Source organism: Aythya fuligula, chromosome Z (assembly GCF_009819795.1).
Source record: "Aythya fuligula isolate bAytFul2 chromosome Z, bAytFul2.pri, whole genome shotgun sequence".
Classification (NCBI taxonomy): Eukaryota; Metazoa; Chordata; class Aves; order Anseriformes; family Anatidae; genus Aythya; species Aythya fuligula.
The window spans coordinates 22,991,875-23,013,452 of NC_045593.1; the positions used below are offsets into that span (position 1 = coordinate 22,991,875).

General features: G+C 38.7%; 1 protein-coding gene across 1 annotated transcript; it reads right to left on the reverse strand.

Moving 5' to 3' along the window:
• Positions 1-1,974: 1,974 nt before the first annotated feature.
• TRIM23 (tripartite motif containing 23) lies at positions 1,975-21,476 on the reverse strand. The gene is made up of 11 exons (XM_032205698.1): positions 21,363-21,476; positions 20,446-20,608; positions 12,417-12,538; positions 11,328-11,606; positions 10,513-10,695; positions 9,613-9,828; positions 8,416-8,550; positions 7,190-7,319; positions 6,967-7,077; positions 5,410-5,534; positions 1,975-5,074 (listed from the first exon to the last, which is right to left on the reverse strand). The coding sequence occupies exons 1-11, from the start codon at positions 21,465-21,467 to the stop codon at positions 4,895-4,897; spliced, it is 1,749 nt and encodes a 582-aa protein (XP_032061589.1). The 5' UTR covers positions 21,468-21,476; the 3' UTR covers positions 1,975-4,894.
• Positions 21,477-21,578: the final 102 nt, after the last annotated feature.

Sequence of the window (21,578 nt, forward strand, 5' to 3'; positions counted from 1 at the left end):
GGCCTGGCCTCGGTGCCAGGGAAGGTGATGGAACAGGTCGTCTTGCATGCAATCACACAGCATCTGGAGGACCACTGGGGGGATCAGGTCCAGGCATCATGGGTTCATGAAAGACAAGTCCTGCCCAGCCAACCTCATCTCCTTCTATGACCAGGTGACCTGACTGGTGGATGAGGGAAAGGCTGTTATGGAGTCTGCCTAGACTTCAGCAAGGCCTTCGACACGTCTCCCACAGTCTTCTCCTGGAGAAGCTGGCAGCCCATGGCTTGGACAGGTACACTCTGCTGGGTTAAAAGCTGGCTGGATGGCCCAGAGAGTGGTGGTGAATAGCGTTAAATCCCACTGGTGACCAGTCACCAGTGGCGTTCCCCAGCGGTTGGTGTTGCAGCCCATCCTCTTTAATAACTTTACTGATTATTTGGATGAGGGAATTGAGTGCACACTCACTAAGTCTGCAGACAACACCAAGCTGGGGGGAAGTGTCAATCTGTAGGAGAGTAGGAAGGCCCTGCAGAAGCACCTGAACAGGATGGGTCAATGGGCAGAGGCTGTGGGATGAGGTTCAACATGGCTCAGGGCCGGGTCCTGCCCTTTGGCCACAACAACCTCATGCAGCGCTACCGGGCTGGGGGCAGAGTGACTGGAAAGCTGTGCAGAGGAAAAGGACCTGGGGGTGCTGGTCGATGCTCACCTGAACACAAGCCAGCAGTGTGCTCAGGTGCCCAAGAAGGCCAGCGGCATCCTGGCTTGTGTCAGGAATAGTGCAGCCAGCAGGAGCAGGGAGGTGATCGTCCCCCTGTACTCTGCTCTGGTGAGGCCGCACCTCCAGTGCTGTGTTCAGCTTTGGGCCCCTCACTACAAGAAGGACATCGAGGCCCTGGAGTGTGTCCAGAGCAGGGCTACGGAGCTGGTGAAGGGCCTGGAACACAAGTCCTAGGGCACTGGGGGTGTTCAGCCTGGAGAAGAGGCAGCTCAGGGGGGACCTTATTGCTCTCTGCAGCTCCCTGAGAGGAAGGTGTGGGGAGCTGGGGGTGGTCTCTTCTCACAGATAACTAGTGATAGGAGCAGAGGGAATGGCCTCAATGGTGCCAGGGGAGGTTCAGGTTGGAAATTTGGAGACATTTCTGCTCAGAAAGAGCAGTCAGGCACTGGGACGGGTTGCCCAGGGAGGTGGTGGAGTCACCGTCCCTTGGGGTGCTCAAGGAGAGGTTGGATGTGGTGCTTGGGCACACGGTTTAGTGGGTGACATTGGTGGTAGGGGGCTGGTTGGACCAGATGATCCTGGAGGGTTTTTCCAACCTTAACAATTCTATTATCAACAATTAGATTGTTGTGTATGTTTTATTATGACAATATATAATCTTCAGAGATGGTCCACATTTATTTGGACTGAATGAGCAAGTAATCAATTTATGCAACGGCAGCTTATAAAGTGCTGTGCAAAATGTGCCTTTTTTTTTTTCTTTGAATGCTTCCTTTCTCATTGTTTTAGCCTTGTGAATCTCTTTTTGGCCTGATTTTTACTTAAAAGCCTACAACCACCACCAGTTCTGCTGAAAAGCTCATTTGAGATAATTGCTATGATTTTTTTCAAACTAAGCTCATGTCCAGTGTTTTGATGTAGTCCTTAGATACCTTTTAAAACTGTTGTGAACCTGTGGCTAAATAGGACCCTATATTATAGTGGATAGTTAAGTCTACTGTAAATACTGTAGTGTTAACTTTGAGTGTTTATGTTCACTTAACACCATAGCACCCCGGAGTTTCGAACTGTGGTAAGTTCATGAAAACAGATAAGTGATAAGCAAACTCAGTCCCTTGAAAGCTGTTACCCCGAGGAGGCTTACTTTATTGAGATAAAAGGCTATCTTCAGGCATCAAACAAGAACATTATAGTATGTTAGATGTAGCACACCTCTGGTCTTAGATAACTATCAAAAAGGGGCAAGTTTATTAAAAGAAAGCTAGATCTCCAAAAGTTTTAGATAATTTTATTGAAAAAAAACCAAACTCATTTTTCTGGACAACTCTACAGCTCATGAATTGTTTCCATTAAAAGAGCCCTTTCTTTCCAAAAATCATTAGGTAACATCCATCAGTTCAGAAATTGGAACCATCTCAGAAGAAAGCCCTCAAGTACCACCCCTTCCACAATGAATTTGAAGGTAACATACAGAAAGACCACATCGTGTGATAAAACATGATTTTTGCAGTTAGCCTAGACACACTATTTTTGAGCCAAGATTGTTTAAAGAATGCCACAACACTGTCACTAGATGTTGCATTTACTCAATTTCACAATTAAGTCAAAATCTCATGAAAAGTTAATCAGCCTTTTCAAATAATCCTCATAGTTAGTAACACTTGAATAAGTTCTAGTTGAGGAACTACTTCTTTGCATAAGTCAGTACACTAAAACTGAAGTTCAACAGAACTGGTGAAACAAGCTTAAATTTATAACTGAAGCAGTTTATATATAGTATTAACTTATAATACAAATAAACCTCTCGGTGTACCTGTTTACACTGAAGAGTTCACAGACAAACGCAATACCTTCACAGTTACTTTAAGTCATCTTAAATAAATTCCACTAAAAACACTGTATGGTAGTATTCCACATATGTCACAAGCAAGCAATCCTTTGTACTCAGAAATATGCACGAGTATTTTTCCTCTGCCCTCAAATACTGCCACAAAAAAAAAAAAATCCAACAACTCACAAACTGGTCACCTCGAACATTTTTTTAGTAGTAATTAGAAATGTAATTACAGAGTATGAGGGCACTGTATAACTGACACAGAAACCAGCTATAATAAAGTTACAGGTTCAGGTTTTTCTTGAGAACAGATGTCTTCCTGGAAAAAGTATCTACCACACCAGCAGACCTTATTAATGTTTTAAAAAGAGCGCTATGAACAGACAGTCAGCACTAACTATATCTGGAACTGCTCTGCAGTACAGGCTGAGCAGATGCTCAAGTCAAGAGCAGCCAACTGTGTATTGTGCAAGAAGTTGCAGGCTGGGGAGGATGATTTTTTTTTGTTAGTTCGGTGGTGCAGAAAAAATGCCCTTCAGCCCAATGTAAACTATTTCTAGATTAATCAGGTAATCTGCAGAAAGAGTAACTACCCCTTCTCAGTACCTATGTAGGCACTGAAGCCTGTTTCACAAACATTACTATTTTAAAGCTTAGTGTTCTTTCAGCTACTATTCAAGTAATGAGACCTGCTTAATCTGAAGCTGCATTTAACATCATTTACATGAAACACAAGTAACAAGAGAAAACTATGAACAAGTGTCATTATGAGGAAGTAGTTCTTTAACTGCTTCCTCTTGAAGAAAAGTGCAAATGTACTAAATTACTGGTTTATACATTCTTGGCCTTACCTAAAGTATGTAGTGGGAAAGCATCATAAAGCTGACAATACAAAAAAGCCACAGCCACAGACCATGAGACAAATTTCCCTCACTGGGTGAGATTCACAGCCTTCACTGGTTAATATGTTTTTCAGTGTGTCAAAAAGATCTACCTACTTATCTGTGCAACAATGCTGCTTGGTTCCACTGCATGGTTCTTCCTGTTTACCTCTACTGCAGTAAGACAAGATGGTCTGCATTGGCTATGCTCTTCCTTGCTCTTTTACTGATGTGAAGAGGGTCATGGCATGGCTTCTTCAATTGGCAGTGGCTGTGCACTTAGGAGAAGACCAGAAGTTTCTTGTATGCATACCAGTCAGATAAAACTTAACAAAACTGCGTGTGCAGCAGAAAAGGAGATATCAGTAAGTGACCACAACCTTTTCTAAATTTAGACACTGCTACACACATATTACATGGGTTTGTGAATGAGTGACCTTTGAAAACAGAGGCACCGGTGACAGTTGCATGTAGAAGATGCAGTAAGAATTAAGAATCTTAATACAGAAGGTTTACATCACATTTTGCCATCAGCTTTTGTAAGTAAGAGTTATAATTAGTGAACACTGTTTTTACATCATTTTATTTTAAGGCCACTACCTTAATCTGAAAGCTTGATTTCTACATACAAGTACATAGGTGGATTGATATTACACCACACTGCTTCTTTAAGGTGGTCTTTTTTTTTTTAAGCTTCATTTGACTTCTTGAGGAGCAAACTTAATCTGCCTTTAGAGATTATGTCCTCAAGAATTCACAAAACATTTTCACCTTAATGTCACTATAGTCTGTCCATAAATAATTTAGCATATGTAGACTTAGAAAAAAAATAAAAAATAGAAGACACCCAGCTAAACAATGCCACAGCCAGTTAGCACTACATTGTTCCCCATTCTCAGTTTTCTTTGCTATTATGCTCCCATCCAGTAACAGAGAAGTTAATAAATAACAGGGGAAGCATTTTCCTTTTGCAGTGTATTTGCATGTAATTTCCAATGCCAGCTTTAGCTGAATGCATTTAAGATATTAAAAAGTAGCATAATTTATTTCTGACTAATGACCAGAGCTGGCTATTCTAACAACATAGGATGGATTTTGGAATAATTTCTTGGGAAAGCATTTCTAAACCACTCAAAGTTTTCCTGACATTAACTTCTGCAACCTTATTAGGATTATTAGATGAACTCTCATGCGTATTTTATCAGAAAAGAACTTTAAGCATTAACAACTTTATTTCAACAAAAAGAATTTTCAAGGCCCCTTTGTAACTAGCCCATTTCATCACTTGTACATGTATCAGATGTCAAAAACATTAACTGCACGAGTTTACTGAACCAATTATCCAATCTTGAATAAAGGCTTGTACTTTTCTGTAACCATCAACTTTAAATAAATTCCCCTCTTCAGAGGGCAGAACTGGTTACAACATCCTAAGTCATGCAAACACAACAGTGAACAAACATGACTCTTCTGAAATTAAGCCACATCCAGGACACCAGCAGCCACTAACTGCCTTGAAAGCCAGTCTAATCCTTCAAAAAGTCCTGTACCACTTCGGGCATCACACCCCTGGATATACCAGCTACGGCCACAGCAGAGCTTATGGAGACTCAGCAGTTCTGTAATTTCTTCTACTGAAAGGGCGCCTGCTACATCCTGCAACAGAATCAGATACACAGACTCAGTTATTCTGTACTCAAACATTTTTAACTGACAGTTTAGATTAAGGCTATGGATTACATAAAAGCTTTCCAAACCTCAAAATCAAATAAAACAGTGACAAGTTCACTCCTTGCTATCACAAAAATAAAAACAGACTGCTAAATGTACTAGGCACTTTAGGAATATAAGGAAATACACGGAAAACATCTACATTTTATCCTTTCCGTATTACCATTCCCATTCCTGTAAGGGAGGATTGAGGAAGTTTGAATTTGATACACAAACTGAGGTAAAGGGTAGTAGAAAGAAAAAAAAAAAATCACAAGTACCTGTTTATTAGCAAAGATCAAGAGCAAGGCATCCCGCAACTCCTTTTCTGTTAATAATTTTGCAAGTTCACTGTGTGCTTCACTGACTCTGTCTCTGTGACTGCTATCAATAACAAACACAACCGCTATGAAAGAAAAAAAGAAACATTTTACACACATTCAAATACAAACTGTCAAGTTAGCTTTCAGCTAACATTTTTTTTTCCTAGCAGTCTTTTACATAAAGTTTCTCAGCAGCACGTAACTCCAGTTTCAGGAAGACTTTGAAATGCTTTACATACCTCTATACTTTTGACAAAAATCTAGAATTCACCTTGAAACAAGGAAGAAGTCTGCAGTTTTAGGCCTAGTTTTTCTTTTCTGAGGCTGTGCAAGTTTTAACTGCTTTGGTCTAAAACCAGATTTACCTTGTGTGGACTGAGTATCCTCGTTCAAATCATTTTTGATCCATTTATGTTCAACAGACTCACACACAATGGTTTCAATTTCCTTTAGCTGGCTGCAAAATGTACAGTTACACCAAATCAGCACAGCCGTCCTGAGCTATGGACTATATATTGCAAAGACTATGATGGACTCGACACAGAGACAGTAAGTTTTACTATGCACCACAGAAAGTAACCAAGGTGTCAGAAAGACCAGAGAGTTAGGTGGACAGAATTCAAACTCACTGTGTTTTAAATACACAGAGAGATAAATAAATAATACTACCAAAACCAAACAAAACTTACTGCAAGGATGCACCAGGTTAAATGATTAGATTTTGGTCTCCAGCTTACAATTCTTAAAGGCTGACATAACTCTATGCTACTGGTATTTATTGTGTAAGATTTAATACATCAACAAAAACCCAAGACCAAATTTTAAAAGTTTGTGAAGATGAGGGTGATTGAAAATGTTAGTTTGCAACGAAGGCTAAACAATGCACAAAACAGAGGATGTAAAACTAGTGTTTTCTCATTCCTAAGTATTTCAGGCAATTCGCAGTGAATTCATGAAGAGAAGCCCCTTTATAAGTTGGAAAACACTACAAAGCACTTATAGAAGGACAGCGTTAATTTGAAATCAGCATCATTTATAACAAATTTTTTTTTTTTTTTTAGTAAAGTGCTTGATTCTGAAATCTAGTCCACAAGTAGGATCTCAGACTGCAATGCAAAGAAGTTGCAGAACTTTGTAGAATTTAGAGGCTCCTAAGACTGAGTATTTTAATTTCAAGTGCTGTTTAAACTTTGTACCTGACAAGTACTACTTTTCACTACACAAACTTTGGAACCCTGCACCTTGACTGTTGTCAGAGAAAACCAGATTAACAGAAACTCTAATTTTGTTTGGCTTCATGAATTGTCTGATGGATTTGTGGAGAAGACACCCTTATCATACAGCAGACACAATGAACAACTAGATTAAAATATTATAACTCATGAATCTAGCAGCTGAAATTTGTATTAGATGAAAAATATTCTACGATTATAAATGATTTCTATTAATTGCTTTTTTGGCTCTGAAATACAAGTCAGAAGACAAAATATGGTTTAAAAGTTGCATTAGTCTCACCTTGTGTATTGAGATAATAATGCTTCCACAAGGGCCTCAACTTGTGCTTCCCTCCTACATCCCAAATAGTAAACTTCAGATTCTTGTATTCTACTGTTTCAACATTAAAACCTAAATAAAAACATTTGAATTTTATAATCTTGTCTATGAACATAGGCTAGTCAAATTCTACAGGTAAGTCAAACATTCAGAAAATCCTTACATTTAAGTTGTTGCGACTAACCTATTGTTGGAATTGGCTGCATGAATTCATCTTGCTTTAACTTAAACAAAATAGTTGTTTTGCCAGCTCCATCTAATCCTAGAGTAACAACCCGAATTTCCATTTTTGGTCCAATATGTACCCTGTTGTCCTGGAAGAAACAGCATACACAAACAAGTTTTGGAGATTAATGTTATAAGACCTGTATTTGTAAGATACTTATGTTCTCACTATTTGTGAAGCCATTAAATGGATGGACCGTAAAAGTGCAAGGCACTTCTGTCAATAATATGGATCACCACTACAGAAGTTACTGGATGTTAACTTGTAACTTCTACCTGTGTTATCATATCTCCTAAAAAGCCATCCACAGACATCTTACGCTTGTGTATCTGTACTTAACATTTCAGATTCTTTTATCATTTGTGGCTCAAACACCACAACAAGTTGCTTATAGCAATTAAAATTATCTGACCAGCAAACTGTTGGTTTTGTAGCTTTTCCACTATGTTTTGTCACATTATCAATGCTCCCAGCTACAGTCATTTCATTTGCTGAAGGCTCCACTGCTATACTTCTTCACCTCAATCCATTCCCAGACCTTTGCAACTTGAAAACAGCAACATTAATTGCTTTAAGCAGTAATCCGAAATGGCGATTTTAAAAACCAGACATATCACAAAATAAGTCTTGGTTGCAGGCAAGGAAAAGAATCCCTATTTGTAGTTCAGACAAAGCTACCATAAAAACTGAATGAACTGAAGCTTGTGTTATGAACTGAAATATATAGTAGATTTTTTTGGTTTTTAAATAAAGGTTTGCAATATTCAGGAAGCATAAGCATTGTGCAGGAGTTATGCTGCTGTTGTGAAAAAGCCAAAAGACATAAGGTGTAATTTCATAGTCTGAACTAAATATACAGCAAATCAGGGACATTTCCAAAGAAAGGTGCTTCTAGAATTCACAAATACTAACTGAATATTTAAAGGAAAGCAGCTGATGTTCAAAGAAAGCTACTGATGTAGCCAGTCATTAAACGTTAAATTATTATTTCTCACACTAATTATAGCACAGTGGTTTTGTTGCTCAAATACCAGACAGTACTCATCATCTGAAAAGATACTATGGCTTGATGCTGAACTGCCTGAATTTGCTGCAACAAATGCAGTATCATAGTGAAGATATGTTATTCCTGATTTCTTTAAAATACAATTTGGCCTTCATAAAGTGAATGGGATTAAATATACCTTTGTAAAAGTGACAGGAATGCTAGCATCCAGCTGTACATGATCTGCAAGTTCTGTAAATTGCTGCTGCTGTTTCTGTAATGTCTCGAGCAATCTTGTAATTTCCTGTTTAGCCAATACTACTCTACAGTCATCCTAAACAGAAAAAGAAAAAAACACAGAAAATGTATTTCTTTCAGTAACATGCTTAGTACAAACAAATCAAGACATAAGTAAATATGACAGTTGGAGATGAAGTATTTTAAATAGAAATACTCCAGTTAAAGAAATACCTACAAAAAACATTTAAAATTATGATACAAATATGTAGGCCGTGCCATTCTTGCTTAATACTAGGAGACACTAAATGGTTCTGTGGCTGTAAAAAAAAAATAAAGTCTTTAAGCCCTCTTAGTCCTCTTAAGAATAAAGATTAGAAAAAAGAATAATATAATACATAAAAAATATTTATATCATTCCAGCAGCTGTAATACAGCTGCTGCTTTGCAGCCAACGTACTTAACAAGATCAAAATCCACAGTTAATAAGAAAATTTGCATAGTTAGAACATACATTTCACTAAACAACCAGACACTAGTTCTAAACAAATTTTAAGTCTGCATAAATATCACATTAATGAAGTTACTTCTCACACTCAGTTTACTATTCACTACATATGCAATTTATTTTGTTATCATTAAATAAAGAGAATAAAACACCAACCAGATATCCGTATGTTGCCACTTTCTTCACACATTAGTGTGATATTGAATTGCCCACACTGCAAATGCTAGAGAAAGTTATTTAGTCCAAACACAGTTTTTCCTACCAGCCTTGCATGACAACTATCTTCAAACACTCATATTAGTAATTACAACTGTAAAATCCTTCCCATATATATATTTTTTTTTAAGCTTTCTTATTTCACTTTTCTCTCACCTCCTTCCCACAAACCTCAAAAACATATTACTCTAGACTAAAGAGTCATGTTACAAAATTTATAGCTACTGGACAATTTGATGCTGTTGTACTGACTATCCTTGTTTAACACCCCCTTATAAAGAACATTGGCAATCTCTTGTTATATAATTATTGTCTTAAGACAAACATTCTAAAGGAAAATAAACGCAGAGTACCACACAAACTTTGTTTGTAGCCTAAACTTAAACCATGGTGCTAGTTCTGTTACAGGATGTTACGGCTCACTTGCCAACTCACCTGTTGTAAAGTCTTTTCACAATGAAGGCAAGCTGTTGAAACCTGTGACAATAGGATGGTCATGTCTTCTTGCTGTTGCCTAAGCCAAATCAACTTCTCTCTTACATGAGCATCAACAACACTAAGAGCCATTTCCTCCTGACGACAAAGGGTTTCATGAAGATCAGAAAAATAGGCTCGGACACATGAGCGAGCGTTCTCTGCAGTCCCTGGCACCTACAGTGTTACAAAAGAACAAGACCAATAAAGACACCAGTTGATTGCAGAAGCATATTTTTTTTGTTTCATTCTGATTTCTAAATTATTTTCAGATCTGGTGAGCTACATCAAAGTTCAATACGCAGTTATACAGTCTGATCAGCAGTAAGACCAAGATCCTTCAAGAACTCACTCCTATAATTGAGCAGCTTATTATATATATATATATGTATATATATAAACATATATATACACACACACCCTACCAGAAAGTTCCTACTGACCAACCAGGTCTAAAAACCCCAGTAATATTGTAACACCTGAGGACAGACATGCAATCTGTCACTATACTTCAATACTATACTTGCAATTATACAGCTTTTCCTGCTGCTTCTCTATTTTCGTGCAAATTAAAAGCTACTGTGATGGACTACAACTTTCCTGCTGTCTCAATAGTGACAGAGAACTTGGTAGAGACAGTAGTCTCATCTCTTGGTAGAGAGAACTTAAGGTCTTGTCTTACTAAGCCTATGTATAATTTTCAGAGCAATTCCTTGAAATGAAAGCATTGTAATAAGTTATAATTCACTGCTCTGAAAAAAAAAAATTCTTCATTTGTTAGAAGCTTAAGAACAACCTTATAACCAATATCTGAGTTATTATAAACAGTAAAAATGAAAAAAAACAAACAACATAGCATACATGTTCTGTATGGGCCATTCCAACTCCATCTTCAACTATTTGTTCTCCTCCTTCTATATGCTGAACTATTCCAACTAATTTTCTTGAATAATCTGAGATTTCTTCTGTGAAAGTTCGTATGCAGTGGGCCATGTCTAAAATGGATGCACGAATCTGGTTTGCTTCTGGTTCCAAGACAGAATGCTATTAATTAAAAAGCAATGTATCAAAGATCAAGCATAAATATCTTTCTTATTCATCTTCTATATCTTGCTAAATATTAAAATCTACATGTATTATATGAATTCAATAAATTAGATAAACGCATTCATCAGGAGTTACAGATCATGCTGACACTAAGATACATACCTAGCAATTACACATGTACACATATAAATTTGCCTGTTTACAGTAACTACTTCAAAAAAACAAACAAAAAAAACACACACACAAAAAAAAAACAACAAAAACCAAAAAACTGTGCTTGGACCACACCAGGTTGGGTGAACCTAGTTTTTACACAAGGAATAACAACTTTTGGGACAGCTGATTCAATACCATAACAAGCTCAGAAAAGCATCAAATAAAGGGACAGTCAACCGTAACATTTAAATAACTTAAAGTCATAAAAATGTTTTTTTCCTTGTCATTTTTACTATGGAAGTTATCTGAAATGAAGGAAAAGGGAAAGAACAGGAAAGAACAGTATGGTGTTATTTCTATAAAGACATATCAAGAATCTATCCTTCTCTACTGATGATCTTGCATACTGTAATTGGATAAAAAATTATGCAAGCCATCCCATGGCATGACTTGAAACAAATTCTTAGTAGTACCTTATGACCTTGATGTTTCCCGTATTCTTTGCAGACACAACACATAAGAGGACTGGCCTGACAGCCCTCTTCCAAACAGACAAACTCAATAGCATGCACTTGGTGTTGGGAGCACATGGTCTTCTCATGAGGCTTATCAGCAAGAGGTACACGCTTGTGTTTCGCTAGTGTCTTTGTAGAATGAGTAAGCTGGGAACAGTCTGCACACAGGTGAGTGGCACAAACAGTGCAATAAACAGATGCAACATGGGCTTCATCTTCATCACAACGAATGATACTCTTAAAAAAAGAAAAGAAAAGAAAAGTTGTTAATATTTCATGCCAATTACTGGGAAAAAAAAAAAACAAACAACCGAATGGAAGACGTGTTATCAATATGCACTGCTTTGAAAACTTGATTTTAAGTTCCTAATAGATCTTTACAAAATAAAAATAGTTTTCTTTCCCATAAACTCCAATATACTATTCTAGGAGTGTTCAGTGATTCTATAATCCAAGCTTCAGTAGAAGTTATAAAAATTTGTAGGCTAAAATAAATCAGGCTCCAGACATTTCCTTCAACAGAGAGAAATTTACAGAGACAAAACACCAACAGAAAATTATGTACTTAGAACAATCACCTACTCCTAGAACACTAGCTGCATACCAGTTGTTAATAAGATGCTAAATCAGTCAATTTTGAAAATGAAATGCTATCACATGATGTAGTCACATCAAATGACTGTAGAAGGCAACTATTTGGAACAAGGAGTTGCTGTGAAGTCCTTAGGAAGAGTTTCTAGTAAGTTCTAGAAAACTCTTCTAAAATTATTGTTAATAAAATATCTGAGTAACCTTTTTAAAAAAGGATAGAAGTCTAAAAAAGGGAGAAATACACATGCTTCATGTAACTACTACTTCTTTGATTTAGTCAGTGCATATTAGAATTTAATTTTGAAGCAATTACTTAAAACCTCAATACTAGATACTAAAAGAAAACAACTTTAATAGTGAAATTACATTTGCCAATGAAGTTACTTATTTTTTTCCCCATCTAAAGACTATTTTAAGCAAACGTAACAGTTTTTTGCTTTTTTTCAAACTCAGTACCTCTCCAGAGAGACCAATAGCTTCCTCTGCTGTCCCACACTGCCCAGCAGATCCATTCTGCAAACGTTCCAAGAGTTCCAACAGAGCAAAATTCTTTTTCAAGCCCCAGACACCAGAATCTCCTATTTTTGAGGAAGACGGAGGCAGAATAGAAGCATTAGAATCTCCACAAACCACAGGCAAGATTCTGACAAATACTAGGACATATAATTATGGTGAGATACCACTATCACACTTTCTATCTAAGCTCACACTACCTTTCTATCCTCTTCTTTCCTTCCATCATTGAACTATTTATTGTTTATGCAGATTTTCCCAACTTAAGAAATGCCAAGATTATTAAATGCTTATAAAAACTCAGTAAGAACACTTGTAAAATAATCTGTGAAAGCTAACAACTAAGGACTATAAGGAACACAAACTATAATGCATATTAAAAAATTTAATACATTTTGCATAATTGTGTACCATTAACATTTCTGCTGTACTAACAGAAGCTATGAAGAACTCACACCGACCGACCTCATATTCCCTGAATCACAAGATGCAACACCTACTGCAGATATCATCCCAGTAAAAAGAAAAAAAAAAAAGTAAGAATTAAAACAATGTTCAGAACTATTTGATAGAGAAAAAGATCTACTTTCCTGCAGGGAGTATGAGAGAAAGAAGTCTATGTCTACTGCTGCATCACTCTTATTTTGTAGAGGTTAATAGGAAGCAACACAAAGAACATCAAAAACATAATAGCATCCTGGAGACTGCTGCTAAATGCTACCTCAGTAGGCTACGTAGCATATGAACACCTTAGTGATTACTTCTCCAAGAAAGTATAACCCACTGACTTTTTTCAGCAACAGCATCATAAAGGTATTTTCTCTGTTGAAGCATCACCTGCGAGCACTACTAGATGTTTACTTTTTAGTCCTTACAAAATCACTGAATGGTTAAGGTTAGAAGGGTCCTCTGGAAGTTACCAAGCAAGGCTACCTACAGCAGGTTGCCCAGGACCACGTCTTTTGAGGATCTCAGAGGAAGGAGACTCCACAACCACTCTGGGTAGTCTGTTCACTTGTTCCATCACCTGCACCATTACAAAACACTTCCTGACGTTCAGTGGGAACCTCCTGTGTTCCATTTTGAGCCCACTGCCTCTTGTCTTGATGTTGGGCACCACTGGTTGGTCCATTCTCTTCTGTCATTCTCGAACTGAGAGAGACAGAATTACCTTCTTAGGTGGAAAGCCTTCAGCACCTTCCCCAGAGCAGAGAGGTTATATATAATGGACACGTAATAGCACACATTCTAGTAGGATGCTATCAGGTATTCCTCAAACAGGATACATGCTATTTTCAAGGACTGAGTTGTCATTGATTAAGCTGCGATAGAGTTAATTTTCTTCCTAGTGCTGTGTTTTGGATTTAGGATGAGAATCATATTGGTAACACACCGACACTTCAATACAAGCACTGCTCAGTCATGACTAAGTCGAGGACTTTTCAGCTTCTCACACAGCGCTGCCAATGAGGAGCCTGGGGGTGCAAGAGCTGCAAGGGGACAGAACCGGGACAGCTGGGCCAGACACAGCACCGCTTGGGCATCAGTCAGCAACCAAGTGCATCATGTATCACCTATTTTGTATATTCCTTTACCATTAGTATTCCTCCACCTTTCTTTTCTGTTCTATTAAACTGTCTTTATTTCAATCCACATGTTTTTGCCCCCTTTACCCCTCTGTTTCTCCCCCCCAACACAGTGGGGAGGTGGAGTGAACAGATGGCTGCATGGTACATAGGTGCCTGCTGGGTCAAACCACAGCACAAGTATACAGAACCCCACGTTTTTGTGGTTACACAACATCTAGAGAGTTATATTTGATTAGCTGCAGTAGGCTGACTACCACAGCTGAATCACAACTATGTACTTCCACAAACCTGGATAATGTGAGAAGAGTTATTTTTAAAGAAGCTGTGTTGAACTCACTCAGGCTCTCCTCACAGAAGAGATAGTGTACCATTCCTGTATTCCCCTGTTTCTGGAGTACCAGAATTGGAGAACCATTTCTGTATTGTTGTTTTTACTTTCAGGGGCAGATCAGTTTCTGAGGATATCTACAGCCTGAACTGTGCATTATTACTGCGGAGTTTGGGATCAGTTTAAGTCCTAATTAACACTAACAAGGCTGTTCATATATAGCCACTTATAGTCAATCCAGGTACAGGTTGTAATTATTTGTTAATGGTTCCTAATTTGGAAGGGACAAATCAAGAAGCCTGTGTTCTTCCCCCAGCCTCAACACTACAGTAATACTCAAAGAAGATGTCGCTTGCTGTTGGTATATGGACTTTATTATGATCTGTTCATAATAAAATTGGTAGAACATACATAAATATTGGCCTACAATTACCTTAAAGGAGGGTATAGTGAGGTGGGGATCAGTCTCCTCCCCCAAGCACCAACTGATATGACGAGAGGAAAAGACCTCAAGTTGTGCCAAGGGAGGTTTAGGTTGGATATTGAGAAAAATTACTTCACTGAAAGGGTTGGGCAGCATTGGAACAGGCTGCCCAGGGAAGTGGTTGAGTCACCATCCCTGGAGGTCTTTGACAAATGTGTAGGTCGAGAGCTCAGGGACATGGTTTAATGGTGGACTTGGCAGTGCTAGGTTAAAGGCTGGATTAGATGATCCCAGAGGTCTTTTCCAGATGAAATGATTCTGTGATTCTCAAGCTAATAAGGGAAAACAAATCCCCATTAAGCCTCCAAACATCCTGTTTTCCTAACAGGAATCACAGAATCCATGAATGCTTATGATTTCATAATAAGTTATTTTACTCAGCACTTGAAACCACCTATTTATGATTAAAGACAAGCTTAAAAAGTTACTGAATTATATCCAACATGACTGCTGAATACAAAGAGCACTTCTTTGGGCACTGAAAGAAAGGCAGTTTTCTCACATAACGCTGATGTTATTCAGATGTTTACTGAAGAACACACAGACTGTTTACTGTAGGAAAAGAAATATGGGGATTTTGCTACCTTGGAGTACAATGATACAAAGTACAACACTTGCAATGTTACAGGCAGAGCATGGGTACTGATATGCATCCTTTTATATAACTAAGGAAACATCCAGAAGTGCCTTGTTGTATTTGCAAATAACCTGTACTAGCTTGATATTGACTTATCTATTTTATTATCTTTTGAACTGTGTTCAAAAGAAAAGATAGAAATACTTGTGACTGCTTTATTTAACTTAAATTTTGCTTCAAGTGTGATCTGGAAAATACAATTTTAGAAAGCAATGCCAAATCAAGGAAGCTGGGCTGCCTCTCATAATTCAGATGCAAAGATTAGCAGAACAGCAACTGTAACCAGGGGTTGGTTCAGAGATCAGATGATCTCTAAAAGCTCTTGACATTTTCAGTCCACATATTTGGTGTCTGACAGGAGTCTGCCTCTGACACGAACTCACAGAAATTATATCCCAAGTGTCTACTCAAAGAGAAAGTCCAGGCCAGTTGAACTGTCTGGTTCTCCTGAGTCTTTCATCTCTTCCGAATTATGCTGCCCTGTGGTGGCCTGGTAGCTGTACACCCTCTGCATCCTTCAGGAATTCAGATGTTGTCTCAGCAATCCTATACAGGCATTCAGCCTTTCTTGCTCAGCACTGAGATCCGGCAAACACTCCATAAATTCTGGTGTATAGTACTAGTGAGAGTTCTGTTCCAAACAGACATGGATTACCATGAGCTGCATGCAGTTATAGTAACCAGAAGAACAGCCTACCCATCCCAAACACTCCTGTTTCACTGCTCCTCAGCTTGGTACCCACAGATGGACAGTAACCAGTATTTTCATCATTGGGATCTCCAGCTCCCAAGCAGTTTGGATTTGCAGCACACAGAAATACAAGCCAAAAAGGACCTTCGTAGCATTACACACACACTTCAAATATATTCATTACATAAAGGGCAATGCTTTTAAGGGTCAGATGTGTCACAATATTGCTTGCAAGAAAGGGTTTCGCAAAGGCAACAACAGATCTGCAAGTTCTGTTCAAACCCAAACAGCTACATGATTCTGCGATCAGCAAAAGGACATACATTTTAGCAAATATTCTTTTTCTGGAAAAGGGACTATAAAAATCCTGCATATTCAGCTTACATTTTCAACACAGTTGATCAATATTTATTTTATATTAAAAAACAATGCTAAAACATGAGTTGTGTAAATACATCTGCTTAGTCTCTTAGACTTTAGCTCAAATTCTGCTTTGGTAGCAAGTGTAAAAGAGTCTAGTGATCTCATCCTCATGCCTACAAGGGATGTTTGTGCCCATTACAAAGCCATCTCACAATCTGACTGTCTCTTTTCTAAGGAAGAAGAAGACATGAATAGCAGGAAGTTTGTCAGCCTGGAACGAGATAGTGACAGAGCGGCATGGAGACACTACGATGGAGTCCAGCCAACAACACAAATGCCATTTTCAAATGCATGAAGCTTGTCTGGGGAAGGATTATAAATAATCCTAGTAATAAAAGAGTGACTTATGTCTAAATACCTGAACAAAGAAGAGAGAATGTTATATTATAGCCACAGTTTCTTGCACAATGTTTTGAAATTTTATCCTAGCACTCGAACACTAGCGAAAGAATATATAAACGTAAACAACACCAGTGGGCATTCCCTGGAGTATGCCAAAGTCTGCACACATCAGCTGAACAATTTTTAATGAGAGAAAGTAGTTCAGGTTCTGTAGCATGATGATCACAAGAGTTCACCTGAGCCACACTACTAAAGGTCTCCTCAGCAGAGCTGCTTGGCTATAATGAAAAGCCAGTCTCTGACATAAGCACACCCTTCCCAATAGTTCCCTGGTCTACATACTTTGCAAAACAAACAAACTGAAGAACCTCCCCCCCGCACCCCAAAAAAAAAAAAAAAAGCACAAAATCCCTCCAGTCCCACATAGGATAGGGAAGAGAAAAAGCAGGTTGCTAGAAATGAATCACCTCTTCTCCTACATAAGAATATTTTGAGGGAAAGAAACTTTCTAAGAGGAGTCTTCTTCTAAAGAGACTGTTACATAGATTATACTGTGTAAATAAAGAATCTCCAGGATATATGGCTTCAGAAGTCTGAAAATTGAAAAATATTTCCTATTATATCTTTTTTCTGTTAAAGAATGTTAATTCAGCTGGCAGCTTGCACACCTTCAACAAGTATACGCTCATTTAACATTGTCCATTGGAAGATCGGTCACATTAAAAAAGTCTCAAGCAATAAATAAATCTATTTAGACTACTCTGCAAGTAACATGGTTTAGACAGGCTTCAGAATTACCAGTTCTTTACTAGGCATTTACCAGGCATTTTCTGTGATGGCAAGATTTTTTTAAGAATTATCAGAATATTTTGCTAAACAAGTAAGCACATTGACAGTTCTTACTTGTGGACTATCTATCCTGACAAAATACTTCTCATCCTGCCTTCTCAAATGGTAACGTACTCATAGAAGAAAGAGGCCAGCAAATTTAAACCAAGCATCCACTTCAGAAGGAAGGGAAAACAAACACGAAAAGACAGCCGTCATATAGCTCCCTAAGTACTTCTTAAAGAGATCTTAAGAATCCTTCTGAAAAGCTAGACAAATGTAGAATTAAATGATTTAGTAATAAAATTTAATACTAGTAAGAGCAAGGGAAAACAAGCAATTCTATCTGCTTAATTATAGGTTAATTATAGCACAGGTTAAATGACTATAGGTTAAAAGCATCCATAAAATCCATAGCTACTAAGGACTTTTGTTCAATGCACGTAGCCTTATGCCTCGATTACAAGCTTTTCTTTTGACAGAACTTCTTCTTGACAGCAGTACTATAAAGTAGGTTTAGATACTACATGCCTGCCTGAGGCTAATTCACTAAAGGGTAGAACATTTAATTGCAGAAATGTGCGAAAACAGAGCTTGTTCTCTCACCAGCCATCATATGGACAGGAAGAAAGAACGAGAAGTTGCTTTTATCATGTACAGGTTTGACGTACCTCCCTCTGACCTCCACTCCTGAGCTCTCTATTGGAAAAAGAACCACTACCTCTGCAGGTGTAAGTAACAGCAGCAACTATGAGGTGATTAGGACAAGATAAAGGCACAGACTCCTCAAGAAGGGATCACAACAAGATGCCCTCTGGAAAGCACACTTTTACATGCTGTAAACAATATTTCTTGAGACAATTCTCACAGACCTGGTGAGCTGCAATGTGGACAACCCAGTTCTGCCCCAGATCATCAAGCAGAACATGTTTATTCACAGAAGTATTTTTACTCTCAAGCTGTTTTGCTAAAGTTTTTCTGAGCAACTGCTGGTCATAGCATGTCATTTGTCTTTTCAGAACTAGCCATTTCTTCCCTCTTCCTCTGTACAGAAAGATTACTAAACTTCTAAGGTTTCCATTTCATCAGAAGCCTCTAATTATTATATAAGACAAAGTTTTTATAAAAAAACAGTTGATGTTTGTTTCCAACTGTGTTAAACCTAAAACTCAAAAAAAAATACTACAGGATGCTTTCAGTTGTCTGATAAAAATCAGAGTAAAAATTACTCAGTGACAAGTTCCCTATTACAGTAAAAAAAGTGTCTGCTTTTAGTTTACAAGATACAAGTAGAGGTCCTAAACAGAAGTTTCACAAAAGCAAGTTTGATTCCTGTGCACTAATTTATTCCTCATAAAAGCACACTTTCAGCTGTACAGTCATAGATAAGATATAAAGTAAGTTTAACTCTTTTAACCACATACCTTCCAGCTGTCTTCCCTCACAGTCCAAACTCCCCTTTCATATGATATATGACCCTGATAATTCTTTTCCTGACTTCTGTTTCCATGAAAGTATCCCAGAATGTGCCTTAATATTTTGTCTCACTCTAGCAAGTTCTCTCACTTCCAAGTAAATTCTTATTCAAGCTAATTTGATAATTATACATTCCTTTCATGGACTACTGTTCTAGAGATCCCCCACTCTGAGGATTCTCCTCCATCCAACACTTCTTTTCCACTGTGGTATTCAGAGCTACTGTAGCCAGTTCTATTAACATGTTCATCTTGGTACAAATTCTTATGATAACTTGTTTTCTTTGTAACCCTATGCTCACTAAGCAATTCCTATTCTAAAGGAATTACAAACATGTGTCATTGCCTAAAATAAACTCCCACTGTGGGATAAAAGCTGTTTCTTATGCTTTCAAATACTCTCTGCATACGCTTCTGCAATAATGAAATTCCTGTTTAAACTATGAGTTACTTCGAACTTGACAACTCCAGTATGAGTTACTTCACATTTAGAACTACTCTATATTTTAAGAAGAGGTTTGTTATTGCTGGTACTTTCCCGTATATCACTTCATCATGAATCTAGACAAAACTGCTTGTCAGAGAAAAATCTATTTAATTGCATAGCTTATTTAGTATTTATGATAACGGGAAACTAACGCCCACACAGGAACCTGAAAACGCTAGCTTAAAATAGACTGGCCACTTTGTAAATAGAAGTTCACAAAAATGCTTTAAGGTATGAAGCTTGCAAGCCCAAGTTCAAGAAGAAGATAATGTTAAAAGCTTAGGACTTCATTTTTCTGAGATACCTATCTAATCTAATGCTTAACAGTGCTACAAGCTTCTCTGAAGCAAAAAGAACATACCACGTTTATTAAATGGAAATATTAAAGTACATTAAAGGTCCTCCACTGAAAAAAAAAAAAAAAAAAAAAAAAGAAGTCAACACATTTAGCTCACCCATATTATTGGGTCCTACGTACTATCTACATATGTCATCCAGCTATTCACGTACATCATCAATTTTCAGCAGAATCAAAGCAAGAGATTGTAGATTTTGACCAAGTATACTACTGTCTGCAGGCAGGCCTGTAACAGAAATTATTTTTTGTTCCGCTTTTGGTAGAACCTCACAGCACTCTAAATATCCTGGTCTGAATATTTTTAAGAACTTTAGACTTAGATTTCCTTACCCAATTCAGTAACTTGTCGATCAAAAGGACAACGAACCGCTCTGCCGTGAAGGGGAAGCCGGGTGAGGCAGTCATGGCAGACGGTATGGCCACACAGAAGCAGCCGGGGGACCTTGTCACCTTGCAGAGAAAACACATCTTCGCAGACTCCACACTCCAGAACCTACAATTTAAGAAGAGGCCACATTTGTTTGCGAGCTTGTAAGGAGGGGAAGACTCCACGTGATAAACCATTTGACATGTTTTGTAACAGTTTCTGCAATCGCAGCAGAAAGGTTGATTCATCAATTTTGACACAGAAAGGATGATTATATGAGTAACAAAAGAAGAAAAGAGACCAAACAGGATATTTTAATTCTCCAGCATCCTTCCAGAGCACCCCTAGTTCACTTCATTTAATGCACCGCCACAAGAAAAGCCCACTTGTCAATCAGCACACCTAAGAAAGTGGATGCTTCCTTGCAGAGAAAATAAATAAATAAGTAAAAGGACACGAGGGGCAAGACCCTGCCAAAGCAGATGAAGTTTGTGTTGAGAGCCGATCCGTGTGAGGAGGTCTCAGTCATACCAAACCAGCCGCTTATGAAGCTACAAACGCAGCATTGAGGGAGCAGGAACAAGCAGCAGGGAGGGGGGGGCAGAACACCTCAAACGGCTAACAAAAAGAGCAAAATCGATCACAGTGTGGAAAAAAAAATAAAAATAAAAATAAAATAAATAAAAGACACCTCGTGAGAGAGCAGCGCCAGCTAACCCCCCCCCCCCCCCCCCCCGCCGGGCTGCCCTCCCCAGGGATGCCAGACGCGACGCCCGCTCGCTCCGGGACAGCTCCCCGCTTATGGGGCCGCCTCCCCCGGCCTCGCAGCCCCCCTCACGGCGCCCCTCGGCCGGCTGCAGGAGGGCACAGCCCGCCTCACCTTCACGGCGGCGCCCGCCGAGCCCCGGCTGCCGCTGCCGGCGGTGCTGGAGGCGCGGCCGCCATCCTGCGCGGCCCCGGCCCTGTTTACAGCCAGCGCCGCCATCTTGTGGGGGCGGGCAGCGCGAAGGGGCCGGCCACCGCCCTCAGGGCACGGCCCCGCTGTGCGCACGCGCATCTCCCCCCACTGACTCTCACCAGACAACTACACCTCCCG

What these genes read in the sequence shown, in the direction of transcription:
- TRIM23 (XM_032205698.1), bottom strand. Translation starts at nt 21,467, where the DNA reads ATGGCGGCGCTGGCTGTAAACAGGGCCGGGGCCGCGCAGGATGGCGGC. An exon ending in TCGACAAGTTACTGAATTGG is followed by an intron (nt 12,539 to 20,445) that starts GTAAGGAAATCT and finishes CCTCAAAAATAG; the next exon opens with GAGATTCTGGTGTCTGGGGC. An exon ending in GTGAAAAGACTTTACAACAG is followed by an intron (nt 8,551 to 9,612) that starts GTGAGTTGGCAA and finishes TTTTCTGTTTAG; the next exon opens with GATGACTGTAGAGTAGTATT.